At 42.8% G+C, this 22,456-nt stretch overlaps 1 protein-coding gene across 1 annotated transcript in view; it reads left to right on the top strand.

Moving 5' to 3' along the window:
• Window positions 1–13,077, top strand: part of SLC2A13 (solute carrier family 2 member 13) — a 178,093-nt gene extending 165,016 nt beyond the window's left edge. The window contains exons 8-10 of the mRNA XM_026868199.1: window positions 5,204–5,325; window positions 5,459–5,611; window positions 6,777–13,077. Coding sequence (XP_026724000.1) covers window positions 5,204–5,325; window positions 5,459–5,611; window positions 6,777–7,003 — 502 coding nt within the window. The 3' untranslated portion in view covers window positions 7,004–13,077. The remainder of the gene's footprint in view (window positions 1–5,203; window positions 5,326–5,458; window positions 5,612–6,776) is intronic.
• The last annotated feature ends 9,379 nt before the right edge of the window (window positions 13,078–22,456 follow it).

The following is a 22,456-nucleotide window of genomic DNA, read 5'->3' as shown; positions in this document are numbered from 1 at the left end:
CAAGGCTGCGTCTGTTTGTTCTTTTCTGATTTGGGTTTTTGTTTTTTTTTTTTTCCAATTGCCATCATCTGGCATAAGAATCTTCATCTGCATATTTTTAGCAACATCTGGTTTAATGGATGAGTTATTTCTCCATATAAATTACAAAGTCAAAGCGGTAGATGAAAACCTCTTCAGAGAGGCGTGGAGCTACAATGCATCTTCTCTGAGGCACAGAAGCCGGTAGCTAGGGAACCGTGAGAAAGCTTAGGAAGTATTGATTCAGACATTAGTTGGGTTTAAATTAATCTGTTCGCCTTCAGGAAAGATTGATGCTTTGCTCAGTACTTCAGATAGCATCTTACCATATGTATATATAAAAATTAAGCACTGAAACGAGCAGAGATTTTTCTTTAAATCAGAATATACTGATTTATAGTGAAACTATACATTGTGGTTTCACTGGTTTCTGTGGGTTGTGCTAACTTGATGGACAGGGTAGAGGCAGTTTCCAAAGTTCTCTTTAGTTACATATCTGACTACTACTAAATTATTACACAGTTAAACTGGTACCTTGCTAAATTTTGTCCTTTAATTAATTTAAGGATAGTTAGTGGTCTGTTCAGACAACTAAATACCATTAGCAGAAGAAGAGTGGCTTCAGATTGTGAGAACTGACCCAAGTGTCAAGGTCTGCATTCTTCCACAGGATGAGTAATTGCTTGTGGATGAATAATCTTTGTTGTTCCTAAGCGTCTTTGACAAAAACCTTTCTCAGTCCAAACAGCAGTTGCTCTAAATGATGTCTGTTTGGCTCTCTGTCCTTTCCATGAATAGGCTTCAGGTGAAGAGATGAGTCAATGAGCTTGGCATAAATTTATAATGTTCAGTTAGATTGGCATGATGCAAAAGTCAGCACTCTACACAGGAGACTTTAAAAATCTCTTTAAAGGAGTTTGTTTTTTTTTTTTTTTAAATCCAATATATTTGTGTTACACCAGAGACTAAGTCGGTAAATTGTAGATTATCATCATCTTGATAACCCAGACACAAAAGTCGGGCATAAGAGCAGTCCTTAAGTAGTTTTACTCTTGCTAGAACAGAGAAATGAGAGATTAGTGAAACTGTGAATTAGGTCTAAAGTTTTTCTGTACCTGATGTTAAAGTTTATCTCGGAACAGAATGTGTAATTTTGAAATATGCTTGTTCTCACAAGCATTTTAAGTAGATGAAGGATCACATTAGTGATTTTTCTTTGGAAGTAATTTATTTCCTTAGACTGATTTGATTTGAGTTTTGACCTTTTAAGACTTTTGATCTAAATCCATTTAAGATGCTTCTCAAGGGCTTAAAAGACAATGAAAAGTCAGCAGCTTTCGTATTAAAAATATATGAACTGTTCAGAATGAAACATTTAATTCCCACAAAAGATATATCTTTAGGGATACGTAGCAAAGCAAAAGTTAATGGAAATTTGAGGAGAAAATCAGCTGGGTCTCTATCTTGCGTTGTGCTCACTTGCCTGTGCTATGTACTGCCTAGCCATTTTCCTATCTGTGGTTTTCAGTGTTGTGCTTGAGAATAATTCTACAGCCAAATTGGCTCAAGTATTATGAAAATTTAGATTATCAAAGAAATGGTCTTACCCTGTTTCATCCTCTTGTAATTAACAATAACATTTTAGACCACCCACACCAGCTCTTCTCTTACCTTCTTTTTTGTGCCATATGAAGGTAGTTTAAGTAGGCGGGGAGGAAAGCTTTAGATCTTCTGAACTACATACCGTATCTGATAAAGGATGGATTCTGGGATTATGAAACCAAGCATATAATACCCGTAATTTAGAAATCTACTGTTCTGATTTATTTCTAGTCAGTCAAATTGTCCTCATGAACTATTGGAAGGTCAAGTTTTCACTAATTAGAACAGATATGTGTCTTAAATTATCTGGAAAATATGTAACAAAAGAAATTCACAGTAAAGATTTTCAGTGTAGCACTATCAAGTTTTCACTTTGGCAGTAATTTCAGAGGAAATAATGTGGTGTGTCTTCACTGTTTATACTGATATGACTATTACCCAACATATTGATATTTACAAAACCTTTGCACTGGTACCTGACTGCATTGTTTCACTTGTAAGCCATTTACAGGCCATTTTCCTATGTATGTTTCAGCTTGTGAAGCGATAGGTAGATGCTCATCCACTTTCCATCATAGATGCTCTCTTCATGCAGGACAAAATGCAGAATTTTATCTGAGAGTACATTATACAGTAATTATTAATATATTCTTCAGCAAAATAATAGATCTTGTAAAAATAGTAGTATGGCAGTAGAATTAGCACAGCAACAGAGCTTGAACAGATCCCCAGCCTTGAAGCAGTATTATTTTTCAACATACCCAGCACTGCAAGATGCCAGCAAGTGCAAATGTCTTTGCTTTTACTCTGTGTGCCACGCTGGTTTACTACTGAAGGATAAGCAAAGCACAGTTTATTGCAGCAAGGTTTCTGTTAAATCTAGTCTCCAGTGCTGTTTTCCCTGTTTCAATGCACTGAATCCGCTTTCTTGCAACAGGACTTCCTCTCTGTTATGGGCATACAGTGGGGAATAGATGAGTGGCTTCAGCCACAGGAGACTTTGGAGACAGCTGGTTTTCCCTTGTATCATTTGTGTTCCACTCTGTCGAAAGTAGGACACATCTGTGGAAAGATGGTAGCGGAAGGAAACATCCAGACGTCCCAGTAGTTGTGTCTGTATGAATCAGCAGGTTGGTTTGCGCTGACAGAGATGGATGCAAGATGATAAACCCAGTATGTTTTTGTTTACACTAGCATTCAAGAGAAAGCATGAGGCTCCTCTCCGAGGAGCTGCTGATCTGGCTGGGCAGAATGGAGAAACCAATCTCGGCATCAAGATGTTTTAAAATGCTTGTATTCATTACCAAACACCTGCAAATGAAATTAGAGTAATAGCGAAAGGAGCAAAAGTGATGTTGTTAAAATGGTGTGAAACTGAGCAGTCCTGTGATCTTGCAGTGGTGCAGATGTAGAGCGGGCAGCTGGATGGGGCTGAGTGGGAGGTGGTAACAGGATCACCGGGTGTTCAGTAATTAGTCCTTCAAACACCATTTCCTTAACATGTAAGGAACTTCTGGTTTAAACATAGTGATGGTTTTCCAGCACGGTTCAGTCTTCTATACGTGTTGTACCTGGGACACAGCTCAAACCTGTTTTAACCCACACATGGTGAGGAGTAAAGAAGCATCAGGGTGGACACCTGTAGGGAATGAATGATCTATGTTTTGCACTTGTAACATTGAAAGAGATGCTGAGCTGAGCCATGAAAGAGCATAGTGACAGAAGGAGGAACCTGGAGTGATGCTTAGAAGCAAGTTGAAGAAGTGGCAAGGATGGCGGCAGTACTTTTGGCTGAGAAAAGGTGAAAAATTTCTGTCATGGAAGCTGCTGGTGTCTTAGTCTGACGGGTACTCCAGTGGCCAGGCAACAGCTGAGGCTGTGAGCCTGTTGTATCTAGGCATGAGAGACCTATCCTTGAGAGGGATTTTCAGTTGGCCTGTTTTCTGTGTGTTTTTCACCTCAAGACTGACAGTGAATCTGTATGTACTGGATGAGGTGGACTTTCTGGGGAGCTCAGCAAGGCAGGGCTGCATCAGGGTGGAAAGGTAGACACCGGCACTGGCTGCTTTGCCAGCAGCACATCAAGGGCTTGGCATTTCTCTGGGGAGCACTGGCTCCACTTATTCCGGTGCTGCTCAAGTACAAGGTAGAACTGCAAATCTTACAGCTTACTGCCATTAAGGCAGCATTAGGGTTTGGCAGGGCTTTCACACATGCATTTTACTGGTATTTGTTGGGTTACCTTCTCTTTTAAATATATTTGAACTTTGGATTTCCATGTATCCTGAAATCAGGTTTGGGACTTCACAGTGATATCCTGCTTTAAATTTTGTCCTGTTGATACATCCATACCAACATAAGGAAGATTTCTGCCCCAGGAGTGGTGAGGGTTGTCCATCAGTGCTTAGCACATTCCTGTTTAACCTGGGGCTGGCTGGTCATTTCTTAACAGAAAAGTTAGAGGAGAAGTGCTTTGTTGGAATTTGCTTTTGAAAGTCAACTACATAGGTCCTCTGAAACATTTCAGGGTATCTGTTGCCTCACCATCTTGCCATTCATTGCCTAGCTTTCACCTGTTGCAGGCATCATTCTGGTTTTCCTGTCAAGAGGGTCACATCCTTCACATAAGCACTCAGCTGATCTGAAAATCATAACCCAGAAAGATGTTCAGCGCTCTGTGATGTCTTCTCTTCAAGTAAATATCATTGTTATGGCTGGTGTCTGCCTAAGTCTTCTCTCCCAAAAGTACATGGTTCTTGACTAGAAGCAATTGATGTTGCAGCTGAAAAGTTCCTCTAGTTACAGTTATGAGGTGTTGTCCCCTTAAACAAATGTTAATTTTAAAAAATTTATACAAAAAAATTGTAACAAAAAATAAAGTTGCTAGTATTCCTTTAAAATACATTATATTGTTATCAGCCAGATGAAAATACCTGATTTTATACCTGTTCCTCGAAATGTAATTTTCACATAGTCCTTGGAATAGAGATACGTCTTCTTTTAGTACCTCAGGCATGGTTTACTTCTGGTCTGATTCTTACTTTCATTGTCTAATTAGAAATGCTACCTCCTTCTAAATATTTCACTGTATAGAAAAGAAAGTATGCACCTCTTTTCTTTATAACTTTTCTTAACCTTGGCACACTCCATAGGCATTACTAATTACACCCAAAGCGTGCAGCAGATAGTTCATCAATGATGTAAGGACTAACTTCCATTTGAACGTAAATCTTTACAAGCATCATCTTTAGCTCAAAATCCTGCTGCTACAGCTCTTTTTGTGCTGTGTGATATTCACACGAATGGTTTTGGTATGACCACTTGAGTAGTAAAGACGGGTCATTTGAAGATCTAGATACAAGGCAAGTGTTTAAATTCAGGAATGTTCTTGTGTTACTCTTCTTAAGACCAGGCTTGGGAAAAAGCACATCTCTGAGTGTGGAACTTGGCTCAAAGATCAACAGGGATCAAGTTTTTTCAACATTTGTTAGCTTTTCATAAGGCATTATGTGCCATGTTTATACTGAGATGCCACCCATTTCTCTGGAAATTCTTTAATATGAAGGGTTTTGTTATTTTTCAGGTGTTCAAATGAAACAGTATTCAGAAAGGAAGATTTGTTTTGGGCATACAATTTCTGCCCCACTCCATACTCTTGGACAGCACTTCTGGGCCTTATTTTGTACTTGATTTTCTTTGCTCCTGGTAAGCAAATGTTTGTTTTCACATATAAGTTAAAAAATTGTAAAGGTAAAATGTTGAATAGTGAGGCTACATGTTAAATTTACTTTTGAGTTCAGCCATTAAACTGAGATTGGTCTTTTTTCCTAATTCCTAGGGATGGGTCCTATGCCCTGGACTGTCAATTCTGAAATTTACCCACTTTGGGCTAGAAGTACTGGAAACGCATGTTCCTCTGGAGTCAACTGGGTTTTCAATGTGCTTGTGTCACTGACATTTCTGCATACGGCCGAATATCTGACGTACTATGGTAAGAAACAGCGTGTGTCTGTGTATGCAGTACTACCACTGATTTTCTGCTGAATCTGGGTAACTCAGTTGGTTTTGCTATGAAATGTCAACTGTGAATGCAGTGTTCTCAACACATGGTGGTTTAGTAAGACAAGAGACCTGATACCACCTTCCTGGTTCATAGTTTCGTCCAGCTTTCATAAGAAACATTTTTTTTTCTGTCCTTAACTGAGAACCTTGACAGTTGATTGAAACAGGGGAGCTGGAAAAAAACCACTTTTGACTTGTGAAATATGCCGATTCTCACTTAAGGAGACAGCATATGCCGTTTCCCAGTTTATGATGGCATCCAAGGCCAATATCAGATAGTCCTTGCAGCAATATCTGTGTAAGATGCTACTGACCCTCTCCCAGCTGTTGATTAAGTCCTGTCTGCTGGAGCCTGTGGAGTGTTTGTCAGATTACTGCTCAGCCACTCCAGTACAAGTCATTTAAATTACATTAAGCTGCTAGGGAGCTGATGTGACCTTCACATCATTAGTACAGAGCCTTTCAGCTCTGCTTGTCATTCCTTTGAGTCATCAGTCTAGAAACGCATGGCAGGTAAATGTTTGTTGGTCCTTTGGTACCTTCTCTGCCCTGCTAGGTAAGGTGGGTGGCGGGAGGAATCAGCTCTTTATCACTGCTAATTGTCTCTGCAGAGGAATTTTAAATAACAATAAGGTATAAGAGTCACAAGCATTACTTTAATCCTGACTCTATCTGTTTTGCTAAAGTTTCTTATTTTAGGGGCTTGTCTTAGTGTTTCCTTTGCTGTTAAGATAAACTAAGGAAGTTCGTGCCTTTCATATCTGCTTTGTTTTATTAGGTGTGCAACTGTTTAATTACTGTTTATTTTAACAGCAGAACTACTTGCCCAGAAAGGATATGTATTATCTTCCATGTGAAATGAAATTGCTTTTTTGAGAGAATTGTTAATTCTCTCTGTTGTGGAATGATGCAATAAAGCGGCCTTCTACACCCACGGCCCCGCAGCTTGTTCTTTTAACAATGCCACTCCAACCTTTGCTTTTACATACTCCTTTGATAACTGCAGCCTGCTGCTTCTGCTGCTCCCTCTGCTCTGGAGCAGAGAAGGGATGGAAACTTCAGTAACTGACTGTACATATTGTTTTATGTTGCAGGAGCTTTCTTCCTCTATGCAGGGTTTGCTGCCTTGGGACTGGTTTTCATCTACGGCTGCCTCCCTGAGACTAAAGGGAAAAAACTAGAGGAAATTGAATCTTTGTTTGAAAACAGGCTATGTACATGTGGTATGTCAGATTCTGATGAAGGGCGGTATATTGAGTATATTCGGGTGAAGGGAAGTAATTACCATCTTTCTGACAATGATGCTTCTGATGTGGAATAATTTTCAGCTGCTGATGTATTTAATCATTTAAAAGCCTTCTGGGGGAAAAGCAGCTCTCTGATGACCTCACTGCCCTGCTTCTGGTCTGGTTCTCCTTTCTACTGTCTAGTTAAAAATGCATTCATGTTCAAAAATGCTCCATTTTGGAGGAAATTCAATATGCTAGTGTTTTCTTGATAACTGAAAGCAATGGCTTCCAAAAGGGATGGAATTCCACAATTATGTGAATTCACCAAGTGTGCACGACATCACACCATCCCGAGAATTTAGTAGGGTGCACTGTACCAGATGAATACAGAAGGCTATCCTAGACCGTCAGGGGTTGTCCTTATCTTCAATGCTGATAAAAGGGAAAATAATAGAGTAGCTAGTCAGAAAGCAGCCGACATCTGTTGGATCCCCATCCCATAGTAGCCTAGGAGATAGCTCTGCTGTGCAATACAACCAATGACAAATGCATAAGCTACTGCAACAGTAACCATTTAAAAGATTTAACTGATAGGAAAATACAAATATCTGCCATATCTATTAGAGGGAACATTTCCCAAATTTATCCTAAGAGAATTTCCATTTTTATTTATTTGACATAACAAGTAGAGAGCCATACTCACCTGGGTGAATGTTCACTAGGGTGGCATACGTCTGTGTTACACCAGGTTATCTAGCCACTGCTGCTCTTGAGTACACACTACAGTCAGGAGTTAGTGTTTGTGAGAGAAACTGCCACAATTAACTACCTGACAGTAGGAAAACGGAACTAAGTATGTGGCCACACGTACAAATGAACTGGTATATATTTCTAAGTACAGTGTAGAGGCTTCAGTTAGTTCAGAAAAAAATATTTTTCTTTTCCCTTTTCACATTTGAACGTTTGAGTTCATGCTGTGTCCAGTTTTGAACACAAAATATCATTAGCTAAAAGAAAGGAAAGGCGGGGAGCGCTTTCTTGCTGCTAAATGCACAGTGGTGATCTGTCCTGCGCCTTCTGCAATCATATTGCCTTCAGCACATTTCTCCTTCAAATGCCCTTAGTCAGAGTGTCTTGCTGTATCTAAAGAGAAGTAGTAGCAATGGGCAGAAATCTGCATCTCATATTAATTGCCATACTGAAGCATTTCAAAATTGTCAAGAAAATGTCAGGCACAAGAATAAATTTGGCTGCCTTTAGCATGGTAATGAAAATATGAATGGGATTTTATTCACCTGCCATGATTGCTTCCCTTGGCAAATTGAATTTTATGCAGCTACGTAAAAATATTATGTTATTTTTTTTCCTTGCCCTGTTCTCACTGCTTTAAGTCTTCAGAGATACGAGTTTGAAAGCGTCAACAATTCAAATTCTTATCTTTGAAACATTTGCTTCATGAAAGAATGTGCAAAACCTCCTCTGCCTGTGGGCTGCCCCTCATTTATGTGATAAAAGTACATTTATTTTTCATTGTGTAAAGATTAAAGAAAGTTGTTGGGTTCAGTAGCTTTTAAAGATTTGCTTTGTGGGCTTTTCTTGGGTTGAAAAATACTTTGAATGTAGGATTACTCTCAGAATTGAGACTGGACGTTTGTTACTAAATTATTTTTATTGGATGACGTGGGGTTTTGTTGTTGTCAGTCTGACATGTTATCTGACCTTCTGTGGGGGAAGTTCTTACTCTCCAATTATTCACCTTCAGCTATTGGGTGTATTTTGCATTATTTTCTCTTTTACTTCATTAATCAAAGAAATATTTTTCGAAAGAAAACATTTTAAAGCATCCTTCTGTGACTTGACTGGGACTAAAAGGGTAAAGCATAGCGGACAGAGGTAATTTCAAACGAATCATTGCAAAGAGTGGCTTGACCTTGAACATCATCTTGTGCAGGGAGAGGGATGGATTCTCATGCCTTACATCTTGCCTCCCCTTTAAGCACATAATATTTTTATGCTTGAAAGAACCTGCTGTTGAAAATGCTCAGGTCTCCAGACATATCTGCAAATGCACTCGCCAAGGGATGTCCCCATTAGGCTGTTACCTCTTTGAAACCTTCATCAAAGGTGCAGTACCTGAAATGAGAAAAGGGATACTTGGCACAGACGAGAACAAAATAGTTTTTGGGGTTTTGTTACTGAAACTGAAAAATTTGTGTTTGAAGACTCTTCTTCAGAATAATTATCCAGCACAGTGTGTGAATAGGTGTGTAACAACCAACCTGTGCTTATGTGGTTGATAGGGTTAAGTGGGTATTTACTGGCTTTTGAGAATGAGGACTTAGGGTTCTGATCCCCCCAGAAGCATAAGCCCGCACTCACCATGACACCTGTGAATGTTCCCTTGCTTGTCCTGTTTTGCTGGAGCGGGGTGTAAGCCAGAGAGGGTGTCCCTGTGCTGGCATGATGTCAGTGCTGACCTCAGGCTTTATGGCACATGTATCCACAGGTAGGGGAAACCACTGCATCTATTGGGTATAACCAAAGCAAAGTCACTGGAAAGATCGCTGTCACAAGATCAGCCTCTTCTGTTTTGCAGGCAGCGCTTGGGCTTTTTAGCAGCAGAAGACCATCCCTCTGCCAACCTTGTTTCACGGATGTTCTCAAAAGTGGCACTCAGTTGTGTGCAGCACTGGGCTTGCTTTCTCACACAAGTTCAATCTTAACTGAAAGCAGTTTTCTGAAGGTTTCCATCCCATGCTTTTTTCCTGAAGGCAAAATGATTCAAACACGTGCATTTTATTCATCTTTGCTACTGGTTGTGAGGGTGCAAAATATATTGGCTTCTTTATTGTCACTCCCCCTTTCCCGCCTGCAGAGTTGGGTTTAAGCCTTCCTTTTAGGGTTGTTTTACACCAAAACAACATTCCATACCTTAGAAACACAGAACCTAGTACCAAGCATCATGTGTAATTAAAAGGAGATTGAATACTTGAAATTAAGCAATTAGGGTTTTATTTTTAGAATCTGTGAACATTTATAGTGTATGAAGAAAATTAAATAAATGTTTCTATTTTGCAAAGATTTTTTATATTTGTGCATATTTTAAGTTTTAGGAGATTTTTGCTAAAGGTAGACTTAGTAACATTCCAGATAAAAGAATAAAAATACGATGTAGCTAAATAATTTCTTATGACAGGATTTTAATTTATCAAGTAGCATAAATAGTATGTCTAAGCACAATATCGTTTTATTGAAAGCTTTCTGCAGAAGATGTGAAATTGTTTCTTCACAAGGACTGCACACTTAATTCAGGTATTCTGTGCGTCAGGAATGCTGGAGTAATACTGCTGGTAGAGTTGGGCGTATAGATTATACACAACAATTGAGGTATTTCAATTCTGATTAATCTACCGACTCTACATGTTGTGTTCTAACAGCAAGTATTGAAGAAACAAGTCCTGATGCATTTTTAATCTTTTTAAATTTAATTCATATTAATTCACATGTAGTAGTTTGTTAACCATGTTTAAATTCAAAAGTGTTGGGGGGGTGTCAGATATTTGCCAGTTGTTTCTTCCCCTTGTCACTTTGTTGATCAAAATCATCTTTTAACAAGAGAAGGAAACCTGTTTTGAAAATCAACACAGAAATAAAGCAAGGCCCCAGGACTCTTTTGGAGGGCTGAAGTCGCGTTGCTGCGCATGCATCTTAGATGGATCGTGCTCATAGACATTGCTACCTTGTGAGTTGCAGTCACAGTCCTGTCAGAAGTTCTGGGACAAGAGAGGATGTATCCCAAGGATCATTGTTCCAAAGCAGACTTCTTTTTACTTGAATTGGTAAATGCAGTATTTCACTGGTGTAGGAGTTAGGGTTGGGAGGGGAGAAGGAAGAAATGATGCATCAAAAGCCCCACAGAGTCATGTTTTAGTAGAGATGGGTGTCACAGTCAAAAGGAGCTGACTCTGACTTGTCTCCCACATGGGTGAAGGATGGTGGGACCAAGGGACAAGTGCTCCTCTCCTGTGCCTACGCAGAGGTGAGAATGTGGCAATGGAGTTTGCAAAGCTAGTACTTTTTTCCTTGGTGAAATCTCTTTTGCCCTTCTTAGTCACTCAAGTTGAACACTGGAGAGAAGTTTTTACTTTTGGGGGCTGCTACAGGCCCTGAGCAAGGGTCTTTCCTTTGGCCATGAGAATGTTGGGTACAGTCCCACAGACATGCAGTGGGCTAATAAAAGATAGACCCTGTACTTGTTAGCTTTATACCCAGCTTTCTACCCTCAATGTCAACACTCTTCTAACACGGTCTTCTTGAAAGTTTACTTGTACTTGCCTAAGAGGCTTTGTTAGTGGAACATTGCTACGCAAGAAAGAGGCAGTGTCTTAACAGAATAGAGGGATCTCGGGGTAGAAATCAGTTCTGCAAAGCACTTTAAAGAGTAAGGTATTTGTGCACTTTTTTCTGAGAGAGTCAAGCTAACCAAACCCATTCCTCTGCATTGGGAAGAAAATTGCGCTTTGTGTACCAGGCCAGAAGCAGATAATGCCACAATATGTGCTTTATGGCAAAATGTGTTTTTATTGCGGGTAACATTTACAGCTTACATGTAGCTGCTGCCTATAAAGTGACTCAATCATTCTCTGGATTTTAACAAGTCACATTTTTGTGCAAAAATCTTATCTTAGTGGTTTTCTATCGATCTTCATCGCCTTGTGTACAGTACAATTAAGCATAATCCACAAAGTGGTCTAGGTTGTGGCAGTGTTACAAATGTCAGCACAGTAAAATCTAGGTGAACATTGTTAAAGAAATATTGTTGTTTGTGATACTGGGGGTTAAAACTCCTTAAAGGCAACTACATATAGATTTTAAAAGTCTGAAAAAAATGGCAGTTCTTATCTATTTTGTGTATGTTTTCATATAGAGAAGGAGTTTTTTATGTGCCAATAACCATCACTGTAGTGTTTTGTAAATGGGTGTTAATAGTGTTCCAGAGTTCTGTATATGAGAATAGACTTTAGCCACAATGACCTGTTAGTGTGAACCAGCAGCATGTTTTTAATCTTACTCACACCTCTCATCGGAGGTGCACACTCATTGGCTTCAGTAGAGCTCACTCATGACAGGGGAAGTTTGACCAGCATCAGGCCTCAAGAATACAGATTCCATCTAAATCCCCTCCTTTTCACATGGTCCCCGGACAGTAGGTTACATGTGGATGATCTGGCACGTATAATTATATAGCTTCAACTCCAGTTCAGTTACATTCCTCAATTCTGTTGAGATAGTTTGTCAAAATTTGGTTTGGCCATCCATCACATTTATCTAAATAAGGGGCACACATTAATTATGAATATTGTCCTCCTATTTCTGAAGGAAACATCAGTTTCTGAAGTGTTACAATAAAGGCAATTTTCTCTTGCTGCCTTAAACATTACACAGACTTTGGAGAGGACCGAATGTATGGCCATCATCATCACTTCTGCAGCAGAAACTTCATGGATCCTCAGCAGGTGTGAAACGCGATGGTTTTGTGGTGCTGGGATGCTGCATTAAGCTGCAGGCCCTGCCTAGCGCGCGCCTGCCATCTGTTCAGTTTTAGGTGTTAGAGCAGTCCCCATGAAATGAATAGGATTTTTCATATGCTTGATATTCTCCTTGTGCTCAGTGTCCTGCTGGTCCAGGGCATGGCTGGGAAGTGGCACGAGTCAGATCTCTGCTTTCCATCATGAATCTCATACCCCTACAAAACTGTTAAGCCGATCTTTCTGTGACAAATTCTATGTAGAATATTTGAGACTTCATTGGAGACCAAATTGATAGTAATAATTCCACAGTGAATAATAACATGCATGTGGTGCCATCACACATACTGTAATCCCTGGGCACGTGTTACGGTATTCAGTACAAAACAGGTTTTGGCAAAACTAATTGTTCGGTTGTCCAAGTTATTTCTTAACCATGTCAAACATGTGCCATTTCTTTTTGCAACCAGTCAAGCCTATAATGTATGGAAGTGTTGTACATTTTCTGAAACTAAAGTGATGTAAAATTATTTAATTGACTTCTGTTCTGATTGCTTTAATGAAGTTTGGTCTTTACATAAAAATAAATATCTTCAAAGAATTGTCAGTGCCAGAAGTGTAAATGAACAAAATAAAAGGTGAGATACTTAATTACAGGATCTTTCTCAAGGTTTCCTTTTTTGGGTATTTGGGTTGCCTTTTAGAGTTGCAAAATTGCATTGCTTAGCAAAATGAGCTAAAATAGCCCCTGGGATTGCCTGAAATAAGTGAAGGGTAAGAATAGCTTTGAATATGATCTTAATACGATATTTTTCAAACCAGATAGTGTTTCTGTGGTGATGGCACACTGGAAGCGTCCCTTCCTTCCTTGAGGATTTGTTTGGGGAGCTGAATGCAGCTGTGCAGAGCTGCCGACTGTCCTGGTGTCCCCCCATGGCTTTTCAATGCCTCCTGCCCAAACACAGACGAGGACAAGTTTTGTGACAGCAATTTGTACCTTCAGACTTGATTATCGACTGGGGAAAGAGCAGTAGTTGCTATTTTCTAATGGTGGAGTGTCCTAACTCTGTGTGTTTTATTAAGAAAATAGCTTAAACCAGTTTAATGATTAATGAAGAGCATCACGACCTTGGCCGTGCCGTGCTGGGGGCTGCCCTGGCTGTGCTCCCCAGTGCGGTGGAGGAATTGCACCTGCTAGACAAAGTGGAAATTGGTCCTGCTACTGCCACCTGCCACAGGTACCATGATGGAATCCTTGTGAGATCCAGAGTTGCCTCTGACAGAGATGTAGCCTTTTGGTCTGGGATGCAAAGAGATCCCAGCTGGTGTCAGTACAGCTGGTGGGGAGATGCTGGCAGCAGGAGACTGCTTGGCAAACCTGTATCTGTGGTGACACATCTCTGGGAGGGGAGAGAGGAAGCTAATAATTGTGTACTGACAGATTATGGTTTTAGGTTTCTGCCTGATAGTGCTTATAAAGGTGATGAGTAGCTGTGGTTCAGATTACTTGTCACCAAAACCACATGGGCAGATTTGTGGGATAATGAAAAGCTGGTGGCTCTGCTGTCAAACACTTCGGTTTTTTGCATTCTCCCATTTCTCTCTACTGTAGCTACTATCACAAAAAAAACTATTGATGGATTGGTTTCTGCTGAACGGATTCTGCCATCAGCAGAACTGAACTGCAGGCAGTAGCTGTAGGTGCTCCCAAATTTTCCTAAGCATTTTCAGGATCAGATGCCCCAGGCATCCAGGCTGGGTGGTGCTGCATCCAAACCAAAGTCATCCATACAGGTGCTGCACAGCCTTTGCTTTGTGCATAGCACAAGGTGCTTGCTTTCAAGGCTGCTAAAGTTTGTAGGAAGTAGGTGGGGAAGTTAAAGGTAAGCTTAAAAAAAAGAAGTCCTTTTTCTCTGATCTCAGCGGTCCCCTGCTGAGTTGTGCTGGACTGGTTGAAGAAGCTTGCCAGTGATCACCCTCTGAGCTTGTGTCCCTCCAGCCACCCGCTGCCATGCAGAGCTCCCTTGCATAAACGTACTTGGGCTCTTCAGCTGCTGCAGTTTCACTTCCAGCAAATTCGTCTGACCCAAAATGAATGGCATCTCAACCCTTCTTCTAATGGAGAGATTAACGCGTTCAACCATCCAGCAACCAGATGAAATCTGTGGGGAAATAATAATGTGCATTTGCCATAAGCAGTTCCACCAGTCTCATCGTGGGGCTGTTCATTAGCTTATCTCCAAGGCAGGTTTTCACTCACTTGTTTAACATACGTGACCTACCCGATACCTCTGTGTGTGTGTAGTTAATTGAGAAGCTCTGCATAGAGCTGAAATTTGGAAGGATTTTGCCTGAGAGTTAACTGCAGAACTACCAGAAACATTTTCTGCATCTTGAATTTGATTAATAAAAGGCAACAAATCCCCTCAAGAGGCTTACAGAGGGAGGTGGGGTTGTTTTTTTATAGAGCTCTTTGGGTCTGGGTTTCAAGGAGAATACAAGGATCCATCTGTTTTTCAGACAAGTGAGACCTGTGCCTTAGTTAGCACACTTTTGAGTTTGGGTACTGTGATATCCCATGAAAGCTATAATAGAATCCATAATGCCAAAAATAAAAGCAGTGTGTCTTATATGGAGCAGTAAGATGTGTATTGTATGAAGGAAGAAAGAGGAGCACATATCCAAAATGACCTGCCCCCATTAAGACCATCACCACTCGGGGATGGGCTTAGGTGCATTTTATTGCAAGTAGAAGAGGGGACAGGGAAATTAAAAATTTCCAAGCAAGCCCTAATTTGTGGATTATTCTTCAGAAGCTCATGCTGAGTAAACAGATCTGCACAGGAGTGCAGGAATTGTGCACAGGATAAGAAGATGGTGCCAGGGACCACATCCATTGGAGGAGGACTCAGATGCGAGAAGGAAAACTTAAGGCACCCTCCCTTCCAATAAAGCAGTGCCCATCCCTGTTGGAAAGGGCTTATGCACTTGCTTAAATTTCACCAGAGGTGGGGAAGATCTACGCCTGGAGGAGCAGTGAGGTTTTTGGGGCCTCAGGGAGGTGGTTGGAGATAGAGATGCATGAGCAGTTTGAGAGCAGAGGTGCCTGGATTAGCTAAACTTTGTAACAAAGGTGATACGTGAAACTCCGATTGGATCAGGTTGCTGAGGGAACATGGGCAGAAAGAGCAAAGAGCAAATCCTTAGGAGGGGTTGGAGGAAGGAAGCAGGGCATAAGGTCTGGGGGGCTGTTAGTGAGGCAAGTGTGGGGACATGGTGCATGAACACCTCAGCATGGATTGCTGTGTCTGAGCAAGTCAGTGTCTCTTTCCAGAGCCAGTCCCTCTGTGCCAGCTGAGCATTAAGTGAGAAGAGAGACGGGATGTCTCACCCTGCAGACCAGCGAGCCTTGTTTACTGTCCTCCTCTCCCCTTTGAGGGCAAGAGGACAGGTACTGGGCGCTGTCACCCTCTGGTAGGTCAACTGCATTGGAGTCCTTTGGTGCCAGTATTTGCCCCCTGTGGTGCCATCTCTATGCAGAAGTTGGTTTTCCTTTTTTTGACCTTTTGATAAGTAGATTGAATGGTCTAAATATCTCTCTAAAAGGTGGGGGTTTTTCCCAGGACCTCAGATATTCATAGGCTTGTTCTTCAGTTTCGGGGGGTTTTTTTAATATTTCTGGAGCACTGCACTGCAGTTTCTTAACTGCTTAATCTATTAAGACCTCATATGTAGAGAGAATTACCCCCAGTTCCCCTGCCCAGCTCCCTGTCTCCAGACACATTTGCTGGTTCGTGCACGGTGACACGGCAGGGGAGCAGGGTGGGCCCTCAGCACCACGCTCTAGGCCAAGCCCTGCTCTGCTGGCATGTCCTGCCCTACTCCTTAGCAGGGTGCCCACACGCTTGAGGACATTGCAGTGCAGTTTGTTTAAATGGACCCAGTTGCTGGTTATTTGCTTGTAGGCTGTCAGTGGTGTTGTTCACTGTCTCCCTGATCTTGTTACTGGCGTAGTTCATCGTTGCCCCCAGATACCTGATGAAGTGATCCTCCAGTCTCCTAAGGAAGGGGTCCTCCTCACCAGGCGCCCGTGCAAAGCCCTTCCCCATCTGCCGCAGCGGCCGTGGGTGCCCCGAGGGAGGAGCACGGTGAAGCTCCTGGAGGTGACAGGGGACATCAGCACCCCAGCAGTGTGACAAAGGCTCCCAGAATACTCAGAAACCCCAGTGAGGGGCATGGACGAGGCTGGTTCAGACTTCATACGCAAAGCATGAAGTGTGAGTGCTGAACAGGCAGCTGTAGTGCAGCTGAACTGCATTTGTTTTAGTCTTTTTCTCCAGAACTGTGCGAGGGTTTGTATTACAATGCTCAGGGCTGATGCTGCCCTGCCTCATCTGTCTTACACGTGTCTCTTCCCCTTGGGCCGTGCTGTGGCATTTGCGGCCTTCCCACCCACACAGCTTTCCTTCTTCTCAAAGCCATTTCCACAGCTGAGGCTGTTGAGACCCCATGTCCCCGGCCAGCTGTCGCCAAATCCCTCATGCAGCTTGTCCATCTGAAGCTTTCACTCAGCGTCACTTAGCATCGCTGTAGTTGTGGAAGGGGAGCAGTCACATACCATGCTGTCCTGCAAACACCAGCTGATGTCTCCACCCCCACAGTGGCAGCCGTGGCCTGCAGCGAGTGGCCTGGTCCCTGCTGGGAAGGAAATGGTGATTTGGAGGAAGCCTTGCTGTGAAATTGGTGCTTGGTTTAATCTTTTCAAACCCCATCTGACTGCTTCTGACGAGCTCCTTCATTTTGTCCAGGGTGTCTGATGTGATAGTGTGCCCTGTCACTGCAGTCAGAGCCAGCCTCTGATGCTATGTGGCTTCCCCCCTGCCCTCCTGGCATTCGGGGTACCCATAGCCCTGTGGTTGGCTGGGGGGCAGAGGGTGAGGCAGCCGCACCATGTGGTATTGGAGCTAAACTGGTGCTGGTGTCCCTGCCACTCGCCTCTCATGGGCTGTTAAAAATGATGGAAAAAATCAAGAGCAAAGTCAAGTTTTTGTAAGCTAGGTGGTGGATGACTGCCACCCCCGGCCTGGTCACCAGCTGAGGTAGCTTTTATGTTATCTCTGTATGTCACCTCTCATTATGGTGGGTGGGATTTACAGGGAGACACAGAGGGCAGCGGGACCCCCCAGGTCCTTGGTGGGAGAACCATGAGTGCCCGTTGTGAGCCAGGCCCCCAGGCACCGCTGCGGGGCTGCGAGCTGCGGCTGTGGCACTCAGGGACCAGCTGGTGTCAGGGTGAAATACCTCTGCTCTTCACTGCTGCAGGGAAACGTGGGTGAGCGGAGGCAGGAGATGTGCTCCAAGAGGTGGGGGCAGGGCAGCAGCACCCAGCCTTGTTCCTCACGCACCCCCAGGTCTCCTTCCTCCAGCCCCGGGCTCCTGCCCTGCTCACAGCACAGGGAGGAAACCGCCGCAGGCAGCGCCTGCCTCTGCAGCAGCCCCTGGGAGCAGGCACCGCTCCTCTGGCATCACCTACCTGGCACGATTTGTTCCCCCATCCTCAGCCCAGTGTGTGGTGATAGCAGCCAGTCATGGCTCAGAGCATCCTGCTCCAGCTTGGACGCGGCAAGCTCCAGGGATCCCCAACAGCCTCAGCTGGTCTGGGGTTCTCTGAAAATTCGGAGTGCAGGTTCTCCAGAGAGCAAATGTCCTTCCAGACCTCCTGTTTCCTGAGAATTACTCTAGCCCGGGGAACAGAGTTAACCTTCTGCAGTATGATGTATTGGCTTGTCCCATGATCAGCTGCAGCTCTGGGTCCTTTTGCCAGGCCAGTCCCTGTGTGCTGAGTGTGACACAGCATCAGTAAATCACAGCCCTCTCTCTGCAAGCAGTTGATTTGGAAGCGTTTTATCCCAGCTCTATTAAATATAACAGCAGCCCTCTTGCTGTTATCTGCCTCATCTTCACTGACTCTGTCTTTCAGCCCAAGATTCCCCATGGAGCTGGTGTAGCAGCACCCTCTGCAGCTGCCTGCCTGCTGCGCGGGAGCTCGCTGCAAGCTTTCACATCCAGAGAGCTGCAGCATCCAGAGGGAGCACTGATTTGAGGTGTAGGGTGTGAATTCACAGCAGCGTGGCTAGGTGAGAGGGTGAGCATTTGGTATTCCACTCACGGACTTATGAGATCTTGCTGGTGTTCAGTGTCACCAGCCCTGGAGAAGCAAGCTCTGATTTGGGTACCTGGGACTGTCGCCTCTCCCATCAGAGGCTGTCGGTGAGAAGAGGCTGCTGAAGCATTGCAGAAAGGTCATTCTCTTTTGTGGGGAAAGATGAGGCATTGGATGCAGGGAGTTGAGTATTTTTTCCAGGAAACTCATCCTTCCTGAATCTGCTGTCTGCTAAAACCCTTAAAAAGCCAATTCACAAACACTTTCCACCTGAGAAATAATCACTTTCTATAAAGACTTCAGCTTCTCATTTCCCACAATGATAATTCTTCACAAAAATGAAATAAGGATTTCTACAAAGTTTGTTGAAGCTCTTGGCATAATAACATCCAGCAATAAACTGACCCATTAGTGAAACAAAATTTCTGTTGGTGCTTGCCCAGAAAACCTTACCTTGCAGGTTACTGTAATTAGAGCTGATTTTACAGGAATAAAGGTCACCAGCTGCATACTGAAACTGCTTCTGGCTGAAGCTTAGGGTAACATTTTCAGTGAGTCTTTCCATCTGTATTTAGAAGCATTCAAGTGCCACCATTAAACCAATGCTCCTGGTCTTCAGTTAACTACAGGCACCCTTCTGTCCTTTTCCCCAACAAAATTCAACTTATAATTGATGCTTATCAAACACAGTTAAAACCAAACACATTTCTGTGGGCTCCCTTGAGGCTTCACACACTGTCAGGAAGATTACCATGGATTAAAAAAGAGCATCTCTGCCTATGCTGTTGCCTCAGAGAAAGCTGGTCATGCCTGGATGTGTATAGTGGGATGCCGGTCATTACTGGAGGTTACAAATATCAGTGGATTAATATCACTGGCTGCTGAAGTATCAAGTGAAGAAAGCTGGATTTGAGGCTACTGCTGAGAGAGAGGAGATTCCTATTAAACCAAACTCAGATCTTCCTAAAAGTTACCAAAAAATCAGGTGAGAGAAAGCACCTGAGCAGAGGGGAAGACTGGCACTGAGATAAGGACAAATGCAATAATAGTAACATAAAGACTTTAAAATACTTATCTAGTGGCTAAAAAGCGCACACTGCCTTATTTATAATCATTGCCAGCACACATACCACTACAAAGATAGTTTTATTTCTTCTTGATTGATTTGCAATTACAGGTAAAAATCATAAGGTAATTGGATTCTATATGCTTTTATCCAAAGGCTTTGGAACATGATTATCTACAGTGATTGACATATCCCAAGTGGTGAATTATTGCATTAGAGACATGTATGCAGCTCTGATGTACAGCCAGTCAGAAAAATGGGTGTCTGTCACTGAGCAGCATGATTTCAGTCCTTACTGGGAAATGGTGCAATCTATGCTGAAACCTGGCTGGAACTGGACAGATTTTGAGAGTTTCTATATTAGTGACTGAAGTGAAAATAAGCTTTACCTACTGAAAGGCTCTAAATTTGAGAGGTATGAGACATAACCTAACAAGGAGGTATTTCTTCATTTAAAAGCCCCCATATATGTTCTGCTATATGGAGAATACAAATTAAACTTGGACACCAGAGTGAAGAGTAGGTGTATTATGTTAATGATAACCAGATAATGTAACAGTGTAATACATAAGACATGCAGTAAGAAAAGGCAGAATAATGCACCTAAAGCAACAAACAGGAAAATACAGGGTAATGCATCAAGTCATTACTGCATGAGAGAGAGAACAGAGATTAAGAAAGATCCATCACCACTTGCATATGTTACCATCATCCAGCCCCGCAGTGGCTGGGGGGCCCCGGTTACAGCGAGGGTTTGCAGAGCCTGTCCCTGCAAGGGGGAAATCCTACGCGGTGCGTCCACCCATAGGTGAGGATGACAAAGTGGGTCCAGCCTTATATCCCCAAAAATCAGTAAGCCAGAATAGAATACCTGGCACCTTTGTTCTGGGCGGAAAATTTCTGGTTTCATTCTCCTGTTGGATTCCACCCAAAGCCTGGCCAGGGCTCGGGGGTGAAACCAAGGGAGTTTCTAACAAGGCCAAATACTTGGGTTCTCAGCCTTGAACAAGGCTAAACAAGGGAAGTTGGATACATTCTCTTCTCACTACTGATAATATTTTGTCTAAGATGCATCTTTCACTAGCGAGTTTACATACTTCGTTAATGATTACATGCTAAGTTAGCAGCTTCAGCTCCGGGCCTGTTGTTCAGGCTTCAGCATTTCAATGTTTTAGCACTTTTTACATCAGCATAAGTGGGTTGTTATAACTTAGTACAATACCTACTAGCACAATGGTTATCAGTTATAAAATATACAGGATTCATCTATAGGTCAACTCTGGCTCGGGCCTGTTGTCCAAGCCCTAGCACTTCACCCATACACATCCATCCTGTGCAAACAGTTCTCTTTTCCCAGTTCTGATTGCACTCTTTGTCCCGTAGGGTCACAGGAGCAGGCTGGCAATATGTTCCGCTCAGAGGCTATCTCTGCAGATCAGGAGTATCTGCCTGAACTCAGGTACCTCACTTCACTGTAAAACAAAATAAAATTCAAACATCCCAGCACCGATGCCAGAAATCAGGAGCATAACTTCCATTGCAAGTTAATGGCAGTTTGCCTTGGGTCACTTCAGCATCTCTCTAAGCACAGCCACCAGAGAACTCCCTGGCCATGTGACAATTGTACATCTGCCAGTCTAAGAAAACCCCTCAGATCTCAAGTGTACGGTGCTGGAGCTTTTAGCTGTGACGTGGCCTCTGCCACGGCATATTGCAGGCGGCTGGCAGACCAAGCGGGCTGGGGCAGTCCCGGTGGGGAGGGCCATGACGCTGGACACGCACCACTGGGAAGACCAACAGGTATGTATGAGGCACAGGGGACTGGCGGGAAAACGCCCGCCTTCCAGGTGTCCTAACGCCGGGCGGCAGGGGCGGCTGCTGGTGTGGCACAGCCTGCACAGGCTTTGGAACGCTGAGTGAACAACGGTGCCTTACAAACCCCTGGTAATGGCTGAGCTTTCAGCAAATCATAGCTGTTACTCAAATAAATTATAGCTCCTGTGAAGAAGACGAACATTATGGTTTCAGATGAAAAAATCACTTGGGAGCTCACTCTGACAATAGAGTCTACCTATAAAAAGAAAATCTGCTTATGACTGGCCTTACAAAGTGGGCAGTGAATTGGCTAAATGGTAGTTACACATTTCAGAAGTCCAGCTGTGCAAACCACTTCCCGTGTATGCAATTTATATATATATATATAAAAAAGACAATGCTGTTTTTTTCCAAGTACAGAAAAGTCCGCTGAAATTCCTGAAACACTATTTTTAAAATGGCATAGCCGTAAACTTGCAAACTGTTGAGCAGTGTAGACCTTCTTTTAAAATGGGCTCTTATCTTCAAAAATAAAAGCCAGAAAAAAAAAAAAAAAAAAGGCAGCACAGCCACTACTTTGATAATGATAATGGAGACAAAGAATGGTGATGGGTCTCATCAGGGCTGGGTGACACACAGCCCTTCATCTGCAAAACCTTTTATTACAAAATGTAGAAATAAAAGAAACTGACTTGGTGAGAATGAGGGCAGTGAATCTTTTAACAGCTGTCTCCAAGGGAGAAAGTATAATATATTAACCTTATAAAAGCAAATCTCCTGCACTGTTTAAACTATGGTCTCTAGCATAGCTTCTGCCCAAGCCCATTTGTAATGAAGAGGATCCCTGCCCGCAGCCAGCTGGCTAATGCCAGCATGTACACCACACACTTTTGTACACCACACACACAGAGACACACAGAACATCTATATAGAGCGAGAGGTGTATGGAAGTAAAAGTGTATACAAGTGGAAG

Source organism: Athene cunicularia (genome assembly GCF_003259725.1).
Source record: "Athene cunicularia isolate RWA chromosome 1 unlocalized genomic scaffold, athCun1 chr1_part2, whole genome shotgun sequence".
Classification (NCBI taxonomy): Eukaryota; Metazoa; Chordata; class Aves; order Strigiformes; family Strigidae; genus Athene; species Athene cunicularia.
Note: the sequence above shows the minus strand (reverse complement) of the source record. Positions and strands in the feature narration are given on the sequence as shown.